The sequence below is a fragment of the Nipponia nippon genome, unplaced genomic scaffold (genome assembly GCF_047370975.1).
Source record: "Nipponia nippon isolate SJK-2023a ecotype South Korea unplaced genomic scaffold, ASM4737097v1 scaffold_6, whole genome shotgun sequence".
Taxonomy (NCBI): domain Eukaryota; kingdom Metazoa; phylum Chordata; class Aves; order Pelecaniformes; family Threskiornithidae; genus Nipponia; species Nipponia nippon.
The window spans coordinates 8103604-8125000 of NW_028262380.1; the positions used below are offsets into that span (position 1 = coordinate 8103604).

The following is a 21397-nucleotide window of genomic DNA, read 5'->3' on the forward strand; positions in this document are numbered from 1 at the left end:
GCGAGGACGGGTTACAGGGTGCCACGAATGAGGGCCTGGCTCCCTGCCTTCCTCGCTTCATCTCCTGCCCAGTATTAGCTTCTTGGAGGGAAAGGGCAGCAGGCGGGGCGAAGAAGAGGGAGGCCGAAGGTCTGCCTGCCCTCACAGCTCTGAGGAAGCCCCGTCGTAAGGCGTGAAGGCCGGGGGGCTCCGCTCCCCACGCCTGGCCCGCCACCACCTTCGCCCAGGGGGTCTCCGAGGGGCAGCGCCTCGCCGTCGCCGTCGCCATCGCCTCAGCACCCGGCCGTTGGTGCCTCCCCCGTCGTCACAGGCCTGCGCCTGCCCCTCCAGGCCAGGCCGTAGCCTCCTTTGCCCCCAAAACTGCCTTTTTGAGCGATTCTTTGGAAATACCCTAAGTAGGTTTGTAGGAACGGGGCGCTGCGTGGCGGGCGGCCATCGTTCCCCGCCGGGCTCGGCGGCTTTGTGGAGGCCGCTCGCCTCCCGGGGCGGGTGCAGCCCTGCAAGAGGGCTCAGCCCCTGCGCCCCTGCGGACAACAAGGGGTTAACACCGCCCCCCCCGCCCCAATCGAGGCGCGGCCCCTTTAAGGCCTTCCCCTATCCGCGCTTCCGGCTGGTGTGACGTCACGTGACATCACGGCGCGGAAGCGGAGGCGGGGTGTGAGGACGGTACCACCCGCCGCGGGGCGGGCAATGGCGGCGCGGAGGCCCGGCCCGGCCCGGCGCCGGTTCCCGGTACCCTGACAGGGCTCCCCGGGCCTGAGGGGCTCGGCGCGGCGGCTGTCCCGCCAGCTCGGCGTCTCGCCGCCGGGGGAGATGGACCAGCGCCTCGCCGAGCTGGTGGAGGAGCTCACCACCTCGGGGGAGCCGCGGCTGGAGCCGGGCAGGATGAAGGAGCTGAAGAAGATCTGCAAGTACGGCCGGCGGAGCCGCCCCGCCGGGGCGGGCTGGGGGGGCGCCGGGCCTCGCTGCCTCCCCGGAGGCTGCCCCCAGGGCCGGCCTGGGGCCTGCTCTTTGCGCCGGGCACAGCTTGCTGCCAGCACGGAGGCTGCTGGTTTAAAATTTAAAATAATTTTTTTTTTAAAGTTGTGTTTTTATGTGCTAAACCTCCTTTTAACTAACTCCCCGTCCTTTTATTTGTTCATTTCTCCTTTCTCAGGTCTTCAGAGGACCACATCAGCCATGCCTATCACCTGCTGATGACGCGGCTCAACGAGGAGCACGCCGAGATGCGCTTCTCGGCTTTCCAGATCGTGCAGGAGTTGTTCACCAGATCCCATCAGTTCCGGACGCTCATTATTTCCAACTTCCAAGAGTTCTTGGAGCTCACGGTGGGGATAGACCATGAGCAGCCTCTCCCCCCGCCCAGAGAGGTGGCACAGAAACTGAGGAAAGCGGCCATTAAGTCCGTGCAAGACTGGCACGAGAAGTATGGAGAGGCCTACAAGAAGCTTTCTCTGGGATACCACTTCTTAAAGCAGAATAAGAAGGTACTCTGCATCTTTCCTTCTGTGTGTGTTTTTAGGTGATGATTGCCAGATGTTTAAAGCGAGGAAACCGATAAATATAAAAGAAAAACAGTTGGAAATGACGTTGTCTCTAGCATCCTGTTGAAGGTGGTCTTTGAAAAACAAACCCCAAACTTTTTGTTGTCTTGGAGTATTGTAAAGTTCTAAAACCCCCAGGCTCGTACACAGAGCTGGGCTCAACTAGCCTTTTCTCAGGGTGCAAAAAGTCTTGCTCGCCAATAGGCTTTTACCCACTGATTCCTACCTGAAGCCCCAAAGTCCAGTCTTTTTAGAAGGGAAATAATGGTTGCACCTTAAACTGAGGATAATCAGCTAGTAAGTTTTTCTATGAAAGTTTAAATTACTAAGTCTTTCTAGGCAAGTTTAAACTATCCTGATTTCTGTGCTGAGCTGTCTCGTTCTAGCGTCCTTTCACTGCGGGACCATGACAGTAAGTGTAGGTGCTAGCCCCTCTCAGCTGCAGTGTTGCTGTGTGTCATACAAGAAGTTTTATTTTAGAGGAATTTCTTGTATGTAAACACTTGCTTTCAAGCTCTCCCTTCTAGGCTTCAAGTTAGTACGTTTTGAACGTTCTTCTCCTTTAGTACCTCTTCTGAGGTGCAAACGGTGAAATTGGGAGCACTATTCTAGCAGTCACAGTACCTACAATGATAATATCAGGCTTTCGATAAACATATTGATTCTCTTTCTCTTCAGAAAGGCAGGTGTTCAGTGTTCCTAACAGTAGATCAAAAACCTTTGTGATACATGATGTATTTCTGTTGTTCTGGTTTCATACTAAGCTACTAGTGTACCCTACTTGTGTTATTTATTGTACTGTGTTCTTTTTCTGTCCAATTTTTGGCATCTGCTCACAACAGGTGATTGTCTTGAATCCTTCCTTCTTGTCTTGTTTAATAAAGGAAAAAAAAAAACCTAAATGAAAATGACAAGGAGAAATGCAAGGCTGAGGCGCGGGAGCTTTAGCACATAATACAGATTCAGCTGATTGAACGCGCAAGTGTACGGCAAGTGTGCTGAAGTTTGGGCCCCTGTGGGTAATGGCTGCTCCCCAGTTACAACTGGGGGATCACTCTGTTGATGATACTAAGCTACCCAGCAAGGTTGGCTGTACTATTTTCTAGAGCAGCTGAATTTAAGTACTTCTAGAAACGTTCGTACCAATAGAAACAATCTCAATGTAGTTTCATTAACTCTTGTACTTAAAGAGTTGAGAGGAGCCAAGTGACTTAACTGGCCTTTTGCCCACTTAATACTTGAAGTGTTAGAAGCAACCAAAAGGTTTGAGGAGGCATTTGTACCTCCTACAAGTAAAGCACATTTGCTGTTCTGTATTACAGGTTTGGCACAGTAGTACAGGGCAACTTGACAGGAATGTTCGCTGTGTGGTTTGTGGTTGTTGATTGTTTCTTTTTTTTATTATCACCAAAATCACCTTATAAACAGTTGGTCAGAAGATGACAACTGTAGCCCTTTTAGTCTGTAAGCCTGGAAAGCTACCGCCTGTTTTAATGTGAGTAGGTCTATATTTGTAGATACCAAGTAGGTACCTATATAAATGTTTGACTTCAAGAACGAACAATATTTCAGTATACCTGAAAATAATTGTTTTCAAACTTCTGTCTCAAAAGTTTAAAAAAAGAAGAAAAGGAAAAAAAATTCAAATATTTCCAAATGTTTGCATATGTATTCAACTGAGTCGTATTATAGTGTCTTTGCATTTGAGGAATGCATGGATGGATGGAATTACAGAGTGAGCTGCAGTTGTGGAGTGAACAGGATTTTAAGCAGCTCAATATAGAGTATTTTACTGCCGTACTTCAGTATTTTCCCAAAAGTTGCAGTAGTTGTCTAGGACCACTACTTACACCCTTTAAATCAAGAACAATTGTTTGCAACCCATCACATCCAGTTCCATAATTGCAGACCAATGGTAAAAGGCTTCATGTAGCCAGCACCAATACGGAGGCAGAACAACTCTGATCTCAGTCCATATCACCTAAATGAGGTTAGATGTTTTCTGACCACGTTTCTGAGTTAGTGGTGACCCCAGGTAGCGAATGAGTCTGTGCGCACCTCTGTGACTCAGGCCCTGAGTTGTTCTGGTCTTGTGAAGCTTCTGTAAAAGACCGGTGTGCCCTATTTTGGGCAACTCAAAGCTTTTGTGTTGTGGACTTGGCTGGTGATAGGTATTTAGTATGTGAGGCGTGCTCTCATTATTGTGGCAAACCATGATGGTTTGGCAGATCTTGTAAAAGGAGCACCTGGCCAGGTGCTGAAGTATGAAACAACACAGCAGAGCAGCGTGTGGCCGGTCCTTTTGGGACACAGAAGGAGAAAGAATGGGCAAATGACTCTAGGTATTCTGGTATGAGGCAGAAGTTGTGATCGAGGAAGCTCTAGCTATCTCTGTTTTTTTGGGCAAGTCCAATCTGACCGCCTAGAAATGGTAGCTGTGGTTCCTGGGTTCTGTATCTGTGTTCCATTTTTGAGGGTGATGTTGCTCTCTGGGAGGATCTGTTTCTCCTGCTACTGTGTGGAGAGCTATGCGAACTTGGTAGAAAAATGAGATCCTGAAAACCCAGAAGCTCATGCTGGTGATCCACATGCTGCTATAGGTTGTGAAACTAGCTCTTTTCCCTACCTTCTGTCTGGCCCCCCGTTCCCCAATAAAAAAAGAGCTGCTTCTGTGCCTCTCTTCCTAAACCAATGGAGACTCTCCATGCCAGTTTCTGTGAAAGCTGAAGTATCCCTTTGCTCCTAGAGGTTTATATATAAAAAAGCCATTTGTCTTTAAAGTGTTTGCATAAATAATACTTGTAAAAACCTTAAGGCCTCTCGCACGCTGTAGGGATTATTCAGCAGCAGGAACATTTATATAGCAAGACACTTTACTTTAGCACATGGTTAAGCCCGAGTTCAAGCATTTGTTTTTTAACTTCCCTAGTGTTTAATGGAGTTACCTACTTGCTTAATGCTGAACAAATATGAAAAAAGTTTCTGTAATTTTGAGATGAGAGACCAACAAAATTCTTGATTGTGCAAAAAATACACAAGCTTCAGTTGTAGGATATACTACTTGGTTTGCTTGCCCTGTGGCTAGTAAGTGCATGTATGTATTACAGGAGAGCTCTTCTGAGACCAGATAGAAAGTGAGACTTACTTGTCCTGTGTAGAATGCTCTCAATGTTTTCTCGACCTGTACCTCATAAGTGAGATTCGGCTGCACTGTTTTACTCTTGTGTGGCTCCAAAATGTTGGTGTAGGATGTCAGTATCTGGGAACTGTTACTTTATGTTGACAGGCTTTATCATCTAGCAGTGGCAATAACAACAAATGTTCAATGGGTGCTTGTCATATAGACATAGCACCAGAGAGTCTGCGGACTTGATGAGCAGCGAAGTAGAGGCTTGCTCAGCACTCAAAGTACTCTGTATTGAAGTTAATGACAGTTATGTGGTAGCAACCAAAAGGAAATACTGTGTTTTGTGAAGGCGTTTCCTTATGCAATAACACAATCAAGACTCCTTTCCTTAAAATAGAAGTGAAAAATATTTGCATTTTCAAGCCCTTCTAAGAACAAACTAAAAAAAAAAAAACAACCTTGGAAATATTTTAAGAAACAGTGTTTTGAATCACTCAGATTTATGTTTATATTTTAGTCATAGGAAAGTAAAGTGAGACTGAATGATAACCTTTCCCTCAATCCCCAGATCCAACAAATGTAATTGTAAAATCCAAAATTTGGTCTTTTTAAATGAATTTGACTGTCTTCTCTTCTACTTTCCTTGCTTACAAAGTTCTTCAGTAGGTGATATGTATACTTGTGGTAATAGTGTTTACAAATTTTCCTAAATTTCCTTTACTAATAGTGGACCTAGTGTGACATTTTCAAGTAATTTGAGTACTTACCCTGTGTAGTCTCTTCCTGTCCATCCTCCCTAACCCCACGTCTCCAGTGCTGTGACAGAGGTCTCCCAAAGCCTAGTTTATTCCTGCAATTTAGATGCGGAAATCTAAGCATTTTGGTTTTCTACCTTATGATTCCTTTCTGAAAGCCGCTGATTCTCAGCAGTCCCTTATTAGTAGAAGTAAAAACTCCATTCAGAATTACTGTAGTTATTGATTCTCGGAGGAGAAGAGATAAAAGGAAGTACTGCTGAGCTTCTGGCTGATCACTGACGTTGGAGGATTTTTCACCACAGATAAGGATCTTAGGAAATGGATTTTCTATATATTTCTTACAAGGAATGTTATACTTTTTTCTTCATTTCCTCCTTAGGTGGATTTTCAAGATGTGCATGCCAGAACCGTGGCTGAAAGGAGGAGGGAAGAGGAGAAGCAAAAACGATTGGATAACATTTACAAAGAAAAAGCCAAAAGAGCTGAGAAAGAAATGGAAGGTGAGTTGCTTTGGCTCTTTTGGTGTTTTGGGTTTTTTGTTCATTTTTAAAGCAATCTTTTTTAAGGTTATGTAAAACAAATTCTAAGAGAATAGCTACCCAATTAGTAGCTGACCACAGAGGGCGGGAATAGTACATTTGTTAGAGCTTGAGCCTCTGTCTCTCTCACCTAATGAATACCAGGGTAAACAAGTGATGGTCCTGTGAGCTCAGGTAGTGTGAAGAGATTTAAAAAAAAATTGAGCAAGGTCTGGTCTGTAATTCAATAAAGTATGAATGCATAACCTCAAGCAAGCACATCGGGAGACTTTTTGGAGCTAGTGGCTTAATTTCTGTGTCTATGACTAGGCACAGACTTCTCAATACCTTGTTGGCTGATGACCTTGATTGTAGATAGAGTCATCGTGTTCCAGGAGTATAGACAGTGGTCAGCACAGGAGTCCTGGATGCAGTGTAGGATATCTATGGAAAGTATCGTACTGCTGCTAAGAAATGTGTCTTAACTGGGGGCTGAATCTCTAAGCAATATGTACATAGCAAACATATTTCTGTAATACGAAAGAAGAACAGAGATAGTAAGTATATTATGTTTCAGTTGCAAAGGGTTATTTAATTAAATTACTTTGGCTTATGCAATGCGTGCATTTGTGTCTGTGTTTATTCTGCATGCTGGAAACAGTTTCATGCATGAGGGTGGAATTTTAAAGAGATGTAACCTTCTTAAAGTCACTTTTATTGGTAGCATCTTTTTGAGCAATAGCGTATATTCATGGCTACGCCTACAAGCAACTACAACGTTCATGGCTGTAGAATGAATACCCACCCACATCACTAAGAATATCCTAATTGAACCTTGTTCTCCTTCAAATTCGATGACGTCTTTGTTATCTTTGCGTAGTGAAATTTTAGAGAAGACAGGGAAAGGAGGAACGCTGATTCTAAATTCCTTGCTCAGGAAATTCTAGATTTCGTGCTTAAGAAAAGTATTGTCACTTCTACAAGGACAGTTTCTGCAGCAGAGAAAGATCTGTATGGATAAATTACCGCTGATTACTGGATAAATGAATTACCCCTTTGGCAGTCATATTTGTTTTGTAAATCTGTGTCTGCTCCAGAGACATTAGTATTTTACAGTGTTTAACAATATTCTAAAACAATTCTCTCTTGACAGAAATGTCCCAAGAGGTTACCGACACGCTGACAGAGATGGAAAACTGTTTCCGGCTTCTGATGCCAGATCCTTTCGACTTCACTGTGAATGACGTGGAACTGGAACCCAACAGACAAATGACTGCTAATGAGGATAGACCTGCATCCCCCTTGCCCTCCCAGATGGAAGTGAACCAGTCCTCTTTTGGATGCATGGATGATGAACAGCCATGCTGCAGCAAGGACGTTCTTTCTGTTTCTCAGTGTGTTAGAACTGATCAAAACAAAGAGTTAGATGAGAAAGAGGAGAAGCCTGAGCAGAAAGAATTAGATGGAGACGCATGCTTGGAAGTTCAATCTGGTGTCCCTGCGCTCAGTGATGATGATTACCAGACTTTTGTTAGGAACCATGGGCTTGTTTCGCATAAGTATACTCTAGACCTTGAAATCTCCACAGGTACCTGGAAAATTTTTTTACGTATAGCTGGAGACAGTATTTGTCTGAAGTACTTGGTAGTTCTGGGTTTTTCTTTTTTCCTATGTCTTAAATGCTTGGGGTTCCTGAACAGCATTTATTTTGGAGTCCTTTTCTGTTTCTGGTTCATCTAGTAACCATTCTTAGGTTTGGGTGTCCCTGTATGTGATTTACAGATTTTATTAATTACTTTATAAGATTGAACTTTTGTATTGGTTGTTGTAACCATATTGCAGCACTTCATAGTACCTGGAATAAGATGAGTTTCTTGTGTTTAAAAAAAAAATTATAATCTGTTTACACTATCTAGTTTTATTTTCCGTGTGCTTCAGGGTTCATCTCTTTCTTTCTCTCTATAGCTAGGGTATAAGCTGCTAATTTGAAAATTTTGCAGTTGGCTGTTTCATAAACTTTTTTTTCCTTCCTACTGACAACTTGCAAGAAGTAATAAGTAGAGTTTTGCTAGGAAGTCTTAAGGGTTATGATTATGCTTTTTTTATATAACTTTGCTAATATGAATTACTTCTAGAAAAATTAGGCTGGTTTGTGTTTTGGTAGTCTAAGTGAAGTCTTTTACAAATACTGTGCTAGTGGAATTTCACGTGCAAACAGCCAGTAAGGCAGGTATCTACTTCTATACTTGCAGACGACAGAATTGGAAATGCATCTGTGGGGCTTATGAATGACTAACAGGTGAAAAGTACAACTTTTACTTGAGTAGTGGCGTACTTGGCTTCTTCGACAATCAAGTCCCTATTGCCGCTGCGGCAGGGATTTTTTTTGGTACTGAATATGGAGAAACTGGTGCAGTAAGGCCCAGTTCATTGTTTGGAACTTAGGACAAGATGTAATGTAAATAGTAAGACTGCACTTGTCTGTGGTTTACTTAGTGATTCCTTAGTAGTGATGGCTTAACAACTCTTTCTGTCATCACTAGGCTGAAAGCTTTTCCTCTGATGTTTTTGAATGTGTGGATAACAGTAGAATAATGAGTGCTGAACAGAGAAACATTCTGATGTTTGTAACTTTCCCTGAAGTGATCAAATATTTTAGAAAGGTTCATGTCTACTTCTTTTGCTTAGCTTCTTTAGCTCCTGTAGTAAAGATACTATGAACATCACGCACTAACTCTTTTTTTCCCCCTGTTTTGAGCAGATGTAAAAGTGCATGAGAATGAAGATAATACTGCCATAATAAACAATGTCATGGATGCTCACAAACTCCTCAGAAATAAGTTCTGGCCTTCTGTGCAGTCCTGGATTCAGGTGGGATAAAGAGACAATTTTTTTTCCTTTTTTTTTTTTTAAATATATATATATATATATATGTAAAAAGAAGGACAGGGGTACAGTAAATCTTGAGGGAGAGTGAGCAAAAAGGAAATTAAGGTTGAAGAAACACTGGCGTAAACAGAAAAGATCTCTAGTTCAGTAGGGGTGGACAAAAGGAGACTACAGGAGCTACATAACTTGTTTGATGGCCCTCAGCATTAGGTATGCTACCTACAGTCATACTTTTTTTTTTTTTTAAAGATACAGTAAAATGGAGCTTCTTTTTGCAAAGATTTAAAGTAAAACACAGCTTGTTGTTGTCAGACATGCCTGTATCAGAAAGACAGTATGTCCTTTCTGTCAGTTGATAGTACTGCTCAGGAGCCTCAGGCATGGAATTTGGCCTATAGAAGGACACTCTCAGGAGGTGTTTATACCAGCTGTTCATTCTTTCTTTGTCTTTAGTAGTTGCTATTAGCTTTTATATTCTAGATGGGAAAAGAAGTGGCTTCGCTAATTGTTACTTGTAAAATAAAGGAATTTGTGACAATGTTGCTTCATCAATTATGAAGGAAAACCGAAAATGTTTTTTGGCTCAGGTGTCTGGAAAAAAGAATAAGAATGTTGATTTCTTGCTTTGCAGTTATTTACCAGAGCAGGAATAAATGATGATCGGCTAAGATGTGCCATTGATCTTAAGAATAAATTGGAGACTGCTATGAAGAAATACAAGGAAATGAACATTTCCTTTAAAGCGAGAAAAAGAAAAGTGGTGAGTTTCTTAAAATTCTGTTTTACTACAGGGACCATTAGTAATGCTTACCGTGTATACAAAAAATGCACTTTCTCTTAAGCCTTAATCTGGGAAACTTTTCAACACAAGTTTTATTGAAAAGTACACTAATTCAGCTGGTTGTAGCTTCACTCAAGGAAGCTGTGCTGAACACCTGTATAGTATGCCAGGGGCATGCTTATTAGACAAAACCATGTAAGGCAGTGCTGTTGTTGTTTAGGATAGGGAAGTGGTTAAGTTCAGTTTTTGTTCACTCTGAGTTTCTTTATGTGTAACACTATGTCCTCAGCTTCTTTCGTGCATATTTCTCAGTTAACACTGTATTACTTGTGTTCTTTTACACTTGCTAAAGTATGCTAGCGTCTCACAATTCAGGAAAATCACGTTTCTGCTTTGGAGCATTTACTCTCTCTAGTGAGCATGTAATGTGATTGAGGATATCTTAAAAGTATTAGTTGTTATGTAAAGCTTTAAACTGTGAAAATATATTTCAGTTTTTGTGAAATAGGTGAAACTTGTGAATAAACAGAGGCTGAAAGATCAAATACTTTTTTCAGATCCAAAAAGGAGTCTATGGCTTGTTTATGTAGCTAAAAAGCAAAGCTGCATAATAGTCATTTCTGTTGGTTGCGATCAAACAAAATTATTGCATAGCTTGACATGAAAATAAGTGTTTTGGGTCAATGTCCAGGGTAAAGTCTGGTTTATGACTAGATCGTAAGAATTTGATCTGGACGTTATACCTTGGACTAAATTGTGGTAGCCTCATTTAGCCATGACTGAGTGTTGTAGACTTTGCTTTCATTGTGCAAATGAAGCTTTATCAAGATTAATCTGGTTCATCACCTTAATACCTACTGATGTACCACACCAGTCAAAAATGCCAACTCTGAATGAAAAGTACTGAAAGACTGTCTTGTCAGAGGTTTTTTTCTCCAGTGAAATATGCGTGCTACCTTTATGCAACCAGCTATGAAGGAATCCAGACATCTGCTGTCATTCCTGCCATTTGCTTGACAGGACTTCATTTGCTGCATCTCTGCATGGAATATTGGTTGCTATATTTCTTGCAAGATATAAAGGACATTCAAGCCTTGATTTTCATGTGTGTGTGCGTGCATGTGTATGTATTTAAAGTGGTATTGTTACCACTTCTGGAGATTGATCAATGCTATCTATATAAGGTTTGAAAGCTAATAAATTCCATCATTAGAAGAAAAAAAAAAAAAAAAAAGGAAAATACATAGCAGTGCTCACAAAGAATACATTCAAAATGAAGCAATGCAGATTGAGGTATTAACTTAGGCATTGAAAACAATATATAATTATTCCTAGGGTTTTCCCCTAGTGGAAAATACCCAAATTTAGTGTTAGTGCTGAGTTACTTTAAATTTATAACCTGAACACAGAAAGCTTCGTACTGCAAAAGGAAACTGTATAAATTATCTTTTATTTGTGTGTCAAATGACTTGGTTGAAATGTAAAAACACGGTAAAATAAGAGTCTGATAGAACAAAATAAACAGCATCTCTTAGACCATGATTATTAAATCCCCATCTGTCAAATATTTACATATCAGCATATGAAACACTACACAGAGCTCCTCTTTAATTCAGCATTGCTGCTTGTGTTATGTGTTGTTGCTTCTGTCTGTACATCCTTGTGTCATTGGAACTATAGTTCTTGCCATGCCAGAGTTTTCCTATCTTCTGCATCTTTAGATCCCAGAGAAGAAGTACTGACAGCTTGTCCTTCAAAGCACTGGCTCGCAGCCATCCTGTCCCGACAGAGCTCAGCGCGTTACGGATGTTATTTGTTAGCACATGGAGTCAGTGAGTGCTGTACCTGCTCGTGTAGAGATGAGCACACCTAGAAATGAAGGGGAGCAATTAGTAATCAGAGAGAGAGAATGTGAATAAGGTGTCTGAGTGCAGAGGGTCCCATGTAAATTGTCTGGTTTGTAGTTGGTCTGTGACATCTCTACATTTGGATATGATAGCAGTTTTCCTGGCAACTAGTGACTGCAATCTGGGGTACCTATATTGTTAGCTGGAGAATGTAAAGGTGAGTTGTTTGTGTACTTGCTCATTTCAAGTGTAATTATGGTCCTGCACTATAGGCAAGCCTTACCTTCAGAGAGAAAGTGGTTTTATTTTATCAGCGGGTATAAAACAGAATGATAGGGACTTGGAAACTCGGCTGGGGACTTGGGCTTGCCCGTTCTCCTCAGACTTCTGGTTTTTCTTTGTGCTCGTTCTCCGTGCTTCTGTGGTCTTTAATTTCCCCCCTTTACATCTGTCCTATTCTGTGCTTTGTTTCTGTTCTGTCTGGGGACGAGGAGAGTAAAGGCTTTACCCATCCTCAGATTGAGATCAAGAAAGTTGATAAAGCGAAGGGTTTAGTGAGAGACACCGAAACTGGAGATTTGTCACTATGAACTCTACTATACCTCTCAATCCCGCAGAGATTTAAATTGCCACTTAAGAGGGAAGGTCCTGGAGTCCCTTACCATTGCCACATGTCATTGGTACTCTTGTTTAGCTGAGCAGTTATACATGCACATGGCTGAGATGCAAATAAGGCGTATATATTTGGAGTAATTCCTAATGCTACAGCTCAATATGAATATACCAGCAGTGTAGCTGGATGTAAGTTACGTTTAGAGGAAGAAGTTGGTGCTTACCTGGCCTGCCTTCACAGAAGAATCATTTGGCTGGTGCAGGAAGGTGTCTGCTGCTGGCAGTTCTCCCTATTACCTCCATGCTTTCCATTGTTTCTGGCTTCATTTTCCAGATCACAGAGCACTAGTCGGCAAGGCAGCATCCTTAGGCAATCAGATCATGTTAGAAAATTAGCACAGATTTTCTCTGAAGTTTTTTTGCCTTTACTGAAAAATATAAAAGCCCCACTGCTTTGCAAACTACAGGGGAACTTTATGTAGGTTACACAAAGTCACTTGAAGAAAAGCACAGAACTTTATACAGTGAAACACTTGGACTTAAAATGGTTTATAGTGACATGAGATGTGACCACCTCTTTCTTTTCTCCTCTGTGATAGTGAAGAACTCAAACCATCAGAAAGCCTCAATTATAAGGAGGGCCGTCATTTTTACCTAACGCTTAAACCCTGCGAACACAAGTAGGCTATGGCACAATTCTGCTCGTACCTCACAGGAGCTGTGGGAGGAGAGGGAAGAGAAGAGCAAAGGTTATCCTTTGACTGTCTAGAAACAAGTCCCTTTCAGCAGATTTTATAAATGTTAATACATCCCAGCTGCCCAGACCACGCATTCCTTCTTGCCATTGCTGTGCCCCCAGCAGATCAGAAGTCATCAAGACATTTCTTCCTGAGCTGTTATTTTTTCAAAGAGGTGGGGGATGGACAAAAAATGACAGTCTTACTGTGTTGGTCAAAGGCAAATGAGTTTTTGTGTGCTGGCACAAGGTGTGTTCCCTGTAGTTAAACACTTGTTTGGGGTGTGAATCGGGTGTCCGTTTCTGATAGGAAATGTATTTGGAGAGTATAAACAGAAGTTTTGAAATCCATTTTCCGGTGAGTCTGAGTTTTAGCTGAACCTGGGGAAAGAAGGCAGAAGCTGTAAAAGGGCTTTTATTTCACGGTACCTGGATGCTCGGACATATCCCTTTCTTTCTCTGAATAGGATAATTTCAGTGCCCAGTAGAGGGAGTGCATACTGCATGCTCGACACTTTTCTCTACACCACCTTTATCCAAAGCCAGCCATCATCTCAGTCTGTGTTTCCAGGTAAACTGACACCAACGGCAATACACCAGAGACAGTTCAAATTAATTCTTGACTCTGTTTAGATGAATTATTATAGAAGTACAGTTCTAATTATTGGCTGAGATTGGTGTTTAAATAGCAATTCCTGTTTCCAGAGGTTTAATTCTTTTGTGGAAGTAACTTACTTATGGCTAAAATGTTCCTTTAAAAAGGTTTTTTGCTGGTTAGAAATAGTTTCATTTATTAATGTGTTCCTCTTTTTCTTAAAATACTAGATTTTTTTTTTTCTTGTTTAGTGTCTGATTTGCAGCTGATTAGATGCAAATGATCTTGCAGTTTTAAAAGCTGTGAGGGGACAAGTGTGTACTGTATTTTAAATCCTGCACACTACCTTTCACTTACATGATTTCCAAAAAGGATTATCCATTAGGATAATAGTTGAAGTCCTCACATTGTTAATAGAAGTGTAGCTCATTAGCTATATTTTGTACACTGAGAGTATATTTATCTCATATGTAATTACCTTTGGGAAGCCGTAAAAGGTTTACTACTCAGGCTGGCTAAAACTTGGACAGATAGAAACTCGTAGGCAATATGATGTGAGAAATATCCCGCCCATTTGTCTGTCAGCAGAGTGATCGTTTAACAGGCCTATTACACTTTGAATTTTCAATTTCAAGTTATATTAACAACCAAGGATATATACTTTTTCATTAACTGTCTTCATTACTTTTTGTTTCACCTTTCCTTGTCTTCTGTCAAATCTAAGCGTGCGCTTGGATCTTGATTTATTCGTGTACTTAATTTTATCCATGTGAAACATCTGGTTGAATTCAATAATGCCATTAATAATTAGATTTGGAGAAGGCTGTCCTTGTGTTGTCCAGAACCTGATCTGATCCCCAAACCTTACTGCAATACAAGTCAGATTTTTTTCTGAAAGAATGATGTCAGAAAATTGTTACAGATTATATTTACAAGTTAAGTATTTGCTGGTCATAATTTAGTCTTAAAATATTTTAATACATAAAAAGATTAAAATTTTAATATGTAATAAATTAAGCCAAGAGCTCTACCAATTACTTGGCTGCAAGACTATTGCTGATTTTTTTTTTCCATATCTTCAACTACAGCTTGACATTTTATCAGTGCTAATGAGTTATTTCTACGTAATCATTTTGTAGCTTTATAACCAGCTCTTTTATAAGTCCATCTTTTAGTTAAGTTAGCGCCTGCTTTAAAAAATAAAAGTCGCACTTGAATTTTAGGTCAAAAGCAAAGGCTGTATTGTTTTCTCTTTCTGCCGCTTTCTGTAGCCATTGAGAATCCAGTTCAGCTGACTGCTTTCTGCTTTCTCTAACAGCTTCTTGTACTCACATCCTCCTTTTTTTCCTCTTTTCTTAATTTTAGAGAAGATGTTTCTGGGTGGGGGTAAGTAATTGTCCTTAGCGATCCCTCACCATGCCTGAACCCACATCTGCTAAAACATACCCAGGCCAAGGAGCAAGAGAGATGCCTTTGTAAAAGAAGTCTTTTCCCCAGGTGATGCTTTTAAATTGCACACAAACGAAAACCCTAACTCTTAACAAAGTTGCCCTTTGAAAACCAGAAGCATTTAATGTTGGGATTTGAACAGTAACTTGATGTTGATTGCTAGTATGTTTTCTAAAACTTAAAAGAAATATAGGAATATTGGATAATTAAATCAGCATTATACCTAAAGAAGTCCTTTAGCAGATTGTATACATCATTAGCATGTAATGTGTTCAGAACAAATAAAGTTTAATAATGCTTTTATGGTCAAAGTAGTAGCTCAGGCAACATTTTACTTTCTTTTTTTTTTGTCTAGCTAATATTTATTGAAAAAGCCAGGTCAATCATAACTGTAAAAGTAAACACAAAATATTAAATAAGTCATATAGATGCTTATGCTTCCTCTTCCCTCCTCCCCCATTTTAATCATCATATGATAATTATTTCTACCTGTGAAACGTCTTTCGTAATCGCTTTTCAGCTGAAAGAGCTTTTCAGGTTTTTTAAGTCTTTTCAGGATGTAGGACTGATATAAAACAAAACATTGTAACATTAACCCTCAAAACAGTACTCTCTTGTTAAAGTGTTCTAATCAGCTAGTGTGATGGTTGTGGTGGGTTGGTTGTTTTTTTTTTTTTTTTTACTTTTCTAGAGCTGAATGTTGCTGTGGTGTATTTTATGCTTTGCGCTGGCTATGCAGCCTGCCGCCGTTACAAAGTTATTAAAAATATCTTGTTATGCAGATCTAGCCATGAATTCTTAAAGTTGTCACTGTGACGACCTCTGATCCCTATCTGATTCGCAGGTCGCACAATGCAATTTGGAGCTCTTCTAATAGAGTGTAAAATAAAGTAGGATGTCTCTATCATCAAGTTGACCCTTATGTTAAGTATTTAAGTTTTTCAGGCCGAAGGGTCATCTCCCTTGATTCATCTATGAATACTGAGCAGTGCGTACTCTGTAGGTAGCAGATATAAATTTGCTTTCTGCTTTTTATCCGTCCTACCTTGCAAGGGGAAACAGTGTATTGAAGTGAATTGACTGTATTTTTGAGGTTCACAAAGGTACATTGCTAAATGTGTATTTATAAAAATGGGAAAGGAAGAAAATTTTCAGGCTTGGAACACATACTAACGCATTTAAATTTAGTCAATGCAGTAATATTAAAGTAAATATGTTCACGTCTAATGGTATCTTTGTGCTTAAAATCCAGAGTCAGGAATATATGCAAGGTTATGTGCGTCTTGCATAGGATATTTTGTTAACTTGTTGCCTGTAATAAATTAGGTCTATTTAATTGAGAAGTGTATTTATCTGTTAAAAATACAGCATCTGAAATAATTTTGAACAAATGTGTAGTTCAGATTGATTCATAAATGCGATCACTGAAGTAAGCTGCCATTTAGTTACTGATTTTACAGTATATGTGTGTGCAGACTATATCATGAGACAGGGGCATGTATACATTGGTGGTGGATACAAAGTTTTAGTAGCATGAGTTTGATCTGGTCAAAGCAATAGGTGGTAATCCATCAAATGCAGCAGGACTTTTTTGCATGAAGGAGTGCTAATGGGAATCTTGTTATATCACGTTAAATCACGTTTCCTAAAATTTTATAAAGAAAATGACTAGTAATGAGAATTTTCCCCCTCCTCAGCTCTAAAATTTAGCTTTTATCATGTATAGGCCTCTGAATCATAAAGAAATTAAATAATCCAAAATATCGCGTAAGATATTTCAAGGGGTCATAGGAATACTGTTTGTCGTCTCATAGATAACTTGGACTAGCTGAAGAGCCAGGGGAGGTTTAGGTTGGATATTAGGCAAAACTTCTTCACCAAAAGGGCTGTCAGGCCCTGGCACAGGCTGCCCGGGGAAGTGGTTGAGTCCCCATCCCTGGAGGTATTTAAAAGACGGGTTGATGTGGTGCTTAGGGACATGGTTTAGTGGTGGGCTTGGCAGCGCTGGGTTAACGGTTGAACGTGATGATCTTAAAGGTCTTTTCCAACGTAAATGATTCTATGGTTCTGTAAAACCTAAAGACTTCTCTGTGGAGGGGGAAAGGAAGAGGTATTTTTGGTTGACCTTTGAGTTATCAGACCATAAAACAACTTTTTGGTCCAGAAATGGATATATTCAGTCCTGGACCTCACTACAGCCTTAAACAACAGCTTTAAACAATTTCATCTGGACTGGTGTGCAGGGAACACTCTGTAGAGGAAAATGGTTAGTCCAGAAAGAAGGGAGGGGTAGTGCAGGTATAGTGGCTGTTCAGGGTAACGCTTGTAGCCTTGACAGTGGCTGTATGACAGCTGCCGCCACCTTTAGTGACAAAAATGAGGGTTTTCCTACTGCTTTTAGGAATGGGAAACATCTTGGGAACTCTGCCCTGGGTAAGTTCCTGTCTGAGTATGGACTCTAAGCGTGATTTCACGTCACTTGGCTCGTAGCTTTGCTGGCTTCATCACACCTCAGTCTTTGAACCTGCAAACCTTTCCTTCTGTGTTAAGATGAATGAAAAACTGGGTAGGCACTTCACAGAGTTTCCTTACTCACGGTTATCCATGAGTTAAGAAGAAACCAAGTTTGGTTTTCAAGGCACAGGTAATGTGTGCAAGACTATTTTACGCTTGCCTCTTCTCTTGTTAAAATGACTTAATCTGTTCTGCAGTTCTTGAAACATTAAAAATTAAATTCTACCAGGTAGAATTTCATCATGTTTCATGTAGTTACCAACTTCTTAGCAGGCAGGTTTTTTGTACAGGTTGCTGTTGTACTACTTGTGGGAGCTGAACAGGGAAGCAGCGTATGTATTTCGGTGGTGATTTTATGATTGGCTTAAAGATGATCTAAATGCGAGCTGCAGTCGAAAGGGCCAGTCCTGCCTCTGTTTCCTCCCCTGGTGATTCCCAGTGCCTCCCTTGCACCAGCGATAGAGCTCCTGTTGTGGCAGGGGCCTGAACTGACTGGAACCTAATCCAGAGAAGAAGATTTCTGTAGCAGCATTAAGCCCAGATTGTGAGACTGTCCCTTTCAGTAACTGAACCATGTCAGGTAATGCAGATCCGATTATGAAGGTCAATCTTTACTTAATCAGAGGACTCAAATTGATGGAGTGATATATGATTAGCTCACCTCCCAGTGTGAATGAAACACTGGATGAAAAAAATACTGTTAAAATAGATCAGTTTTTTACTGTGTAATAAGATGTAGTGCCTGAAGTTTGTACAGTAACTGCATGGGAGAAGTACATTCCTGTATTTCTAAAAGTAAGATGCAACCTTTATTTTTGTTTAAATATTACATGAAAACATTTAAGGGACTAACACACACTACAGTCACTTTTGATGATACAAATTAAATATAGGCATCAAATGTAGGTGGTCAGGGTAAATTTTGTAGGAGTCATTTTTTTTTTCTACATTGGGGAACTTTATTAGCATTAATAATGAAAGGTAGCAGTTTTAGCTCTTTGGGATACGTGGAAAGAAAGGCATTGTGAAACTTGGGGATCTTCAGTAGTTTGAGTAAAACTGTTACACCTCCCCTGAATACGGGATTATGCAAGAGAACTTTGCCTTTTTAATGTACTTTCTTAAGGTTTAAGAACATTCATGCAACCAAGTACTGTTGATTTTGGTGGATGGTAGGATCCCAAGCAGTGAGGTATGAAAATACATCTGAGGATACATCTCAAGTGGTTACTGCTAAAGAAGTACTAAACTTGCCTTGCAATATCTTCCTGAGATAATAGTTTTGTTAAATGCACCAGTTTTCCAGACTACCTTTATTTGCTGCCCTCTGTGAAACTGTAAAGGCACGTGCTAGTCCATTGGGTATATTGGACATACTAAGTTCTCCCGAACGATGATTCATTAAGATCCAAGGTTTTTTGAACTGTCTTGGGCCTTAAGACCTACTGGTCTCTTTGAGTACATTTTTGCTGCTTTTTATTAAAACCCCTCCTAAGCTTATCTGGGAGCTTGAGCCTGCTAGGGTCCAGAGATGCAGTCGCTAGTAACACAGAGTAACGCAGGTTTTGTGCAGTGCGCCTCAGCACTACTGGCCTTCCAGTGTACACATCCAAGCCCTGTTTATCACTGGCTGGAATGGAGAGGGCTTTGGCATAAGTCTTTGAGTAAACCTCAAGCTTGCACCTCCAGGACTGTGACAATACTCATAGGCTGTGGCTAGGTTGCTTTAAAGAAAAACTGGTTCATTGGGTAGCTTATATTACTAAAGCAATTTGGAGCAAGGTACGCTGGTTCTCCAGCTTTGTACTTAGGCTGACTGTTGGGCTGGAACCCTTTAAGCATTTTTACTAACTTCTGGGAATTATGAAATAGTGTGAAAAGTGCTTTACTAAATAAAAGTCAGACTGTCCAAGTAGCCTACGTGGTGTTGAGCAACTACAAATCGAACGAGCGGTGATACTTTTACTGGTAAACATAAAATGTGATTTGCCTGGACCACATATCTAATTTGCAGTCATCTAGGTTTGAATTTATGCTCAAATCATGGAGCAAAGGGGAGGGAGTGTGTGTGGGAGGTCCCTATAAATACAGCTCTTTTAGTAGTTTATGTTTTCCTTGTGTTGCACACAGGAAAACTCAAGCAGGGTTCTGAAATCTGTCAAAATGCCAGCATTTATTTCCTTTTCATCCTGCGTTGGATAATATAAAAGGATGGAAAAGGAGGAACTTGTAAAAGTCCTTACACGTAAGATACACTGTTTGACTATTCAGTTGCTATTACGGGCACTGAAGAAATTATTTCTACCCAGTCAGTGTTTGCTTACATAGAATATCCCCAGATTTCATTTAAGATGACTGAAGCATGTTTTGTCTTGCGATTGAATAAAAAATGTATTTGCTTAAGGTTGCCCCTTTAACTAGGTTCTATGGCAATAAATATTCTGGCTCCCTAACCAAAATCTTCTGCCTCTAGAAAAATATTTAGTTGGCTTTGAGTAGATGCACATGAGATATTGGCATGGTGGAATAATTTGCAAGATCTTCCAGTGAGGGTATTAGCATATAAATAGCAGATGCAATGACAACCATCACAGCTGAGTACATTTAATTTTTAGTTTATAAGATAGAATGGGTTTTTAAATGCATAGCCATCAAGCCTGCTGAAAGACAAATGAAGTTTAGAGTTCACTTGTCTGAGGATGCCTTACATCATTTTTTTTTTTTTTTAAAAAAGGGAAACAGACACACATAAAACTGAACAAAAGTGATTTCTTGGGTGAAAAGTAATTGAGATTGCAAACCAAGTTAATTAGACCATGCAAAATTTATTTAATGGTCCCAGCTGTAGTTTGCGAGTGGTGTTTTAGAAAGTAGATATGACTTCTTCATGTGCTATCTTTTCCTTCTTTTTCTAAAATAATTAGTAAACGCTGTACACCTAGTCCTATAAACTGATTGCATTGTATATTTCAGTCATTTTATTGCTTGCTTTAATTATGATTGCAGAGGCTCAGGTTTTTAAATCCTCTTAACAGAATGTAGCAATCAATTTGTATAAAACTGGGAAAGGGACCAAAGGCTTTTCTTTACATCTTCCCAAGTGTTGTGTGGTGGGTGGAGGGTGTTTTTGCATTTGTTACTGGTTGGGATGGATGAGCAAGGCATTTAACTGGAGCCGTGGTTGCACTGAGCTGTACTAACAGCTGGAGGCTCTTGGAATGTTGACTCCAAAGTAAAAGATACAATTGCATTTCTACTGGCATCCAATATTTGTTTTCAGTATTTTTAATAAGGTGGAAACTGATAAGGAAACATCTGTTTTTTCAAGTTTTTTTTTTAATGAGTTAGGGAGCAAATGGTTTGATTGCACTTGTCTAGCTGGAAAAGTCAGCACTACTTTAAGTTTTTAATGGAAACTAGGAGAATTGAGGAGGCATTGTTCTAAATCTAATTACAATGAAAGTAATGCATGTATATTTTCTCTCTTTTTTTTTTTTTTTTTTTTTACTGTATTCTCATGTGCAAATAAGTTCAGCCCAAGAATCTGGAAATTGTCTAGCTAAATCCTATTTCCTCTCACAGTGAGATATCTAGTCAGGAATACTACCATGTAAAAAAAAAAAAAAAAAAAAAAGCCAAAACAAAAAAACCAAAACAAAAAGAAAAACACATAGTTTTGCAAACCCATGATTCATTTAAACAAATGAATAAATAAATAAATGTTAGCATTATAGAGCAGATAACACTGAATGGAGAAACTTCCCGTCTCCATGCATCTTGAGGAGCAATGATGGTTCAAGGAGCCTCTGCTGTCTGGGAACCTGTTTGGTCTCCCTCCAGACGGTCCAGCCTCCAGCGACAGCGAGAAGGTGGTTCACCCTTACCAGGTGGCCCTGGTAAGACTGCCAAACTGTGTTAGTGACTTCCCTCCTATCGCCTGATAATTAGAATGGATTTGAGAACAGGACCTTTTTTCCCATGTTCTTTGACAGGTTACTGAGGAACAACCAGTTGCGTGACTACTTAT

The 21397-nt window shown here is 40.2% G+C and overlaps 1 protein-coding gene across 2 annotated transcripts in view; it reads left to right on the forward strand.

The window, feature by feature from the left end:
* The first annotated feature begins 630 nt into the window (after positions 1 to 630).
* UVSSA (UV stimulated scaffold protein A) overlaps positions 631 to 21397 on the forward strand; it is a 58496-nt gene continuing 37729 nt past the window's right edge. For both annotated transcript variants that reach the window (XM_087736984.1, XM_087736985.1), the window contains exons 1-6: positions 631 to 911; positions 1157 to 1487; positions 5809 to 5929; positions 7101 to 7535; positions 8709 to 8818; positions 9468 to 9596. In XM_087736984.1, the coding sequence (XP_087593110.1) occupies positions 814 to 911; positions 1157 to 1487; positions 5809 to 5929; positions 7101 to 7535; positions 8709 to 8818; positions 9468 to 9596 (1224 nt within the window). In that variant the 5' untranslated portion in view covers positions 631 to 813. The remainder of the gene's footprint in view (positions 912 to 1156; positions 1488 to 5808; positions 5930 to 7100; positions 7536 to 8708; positions 8819 to 9467; positions 9597 to 21397) is intronic.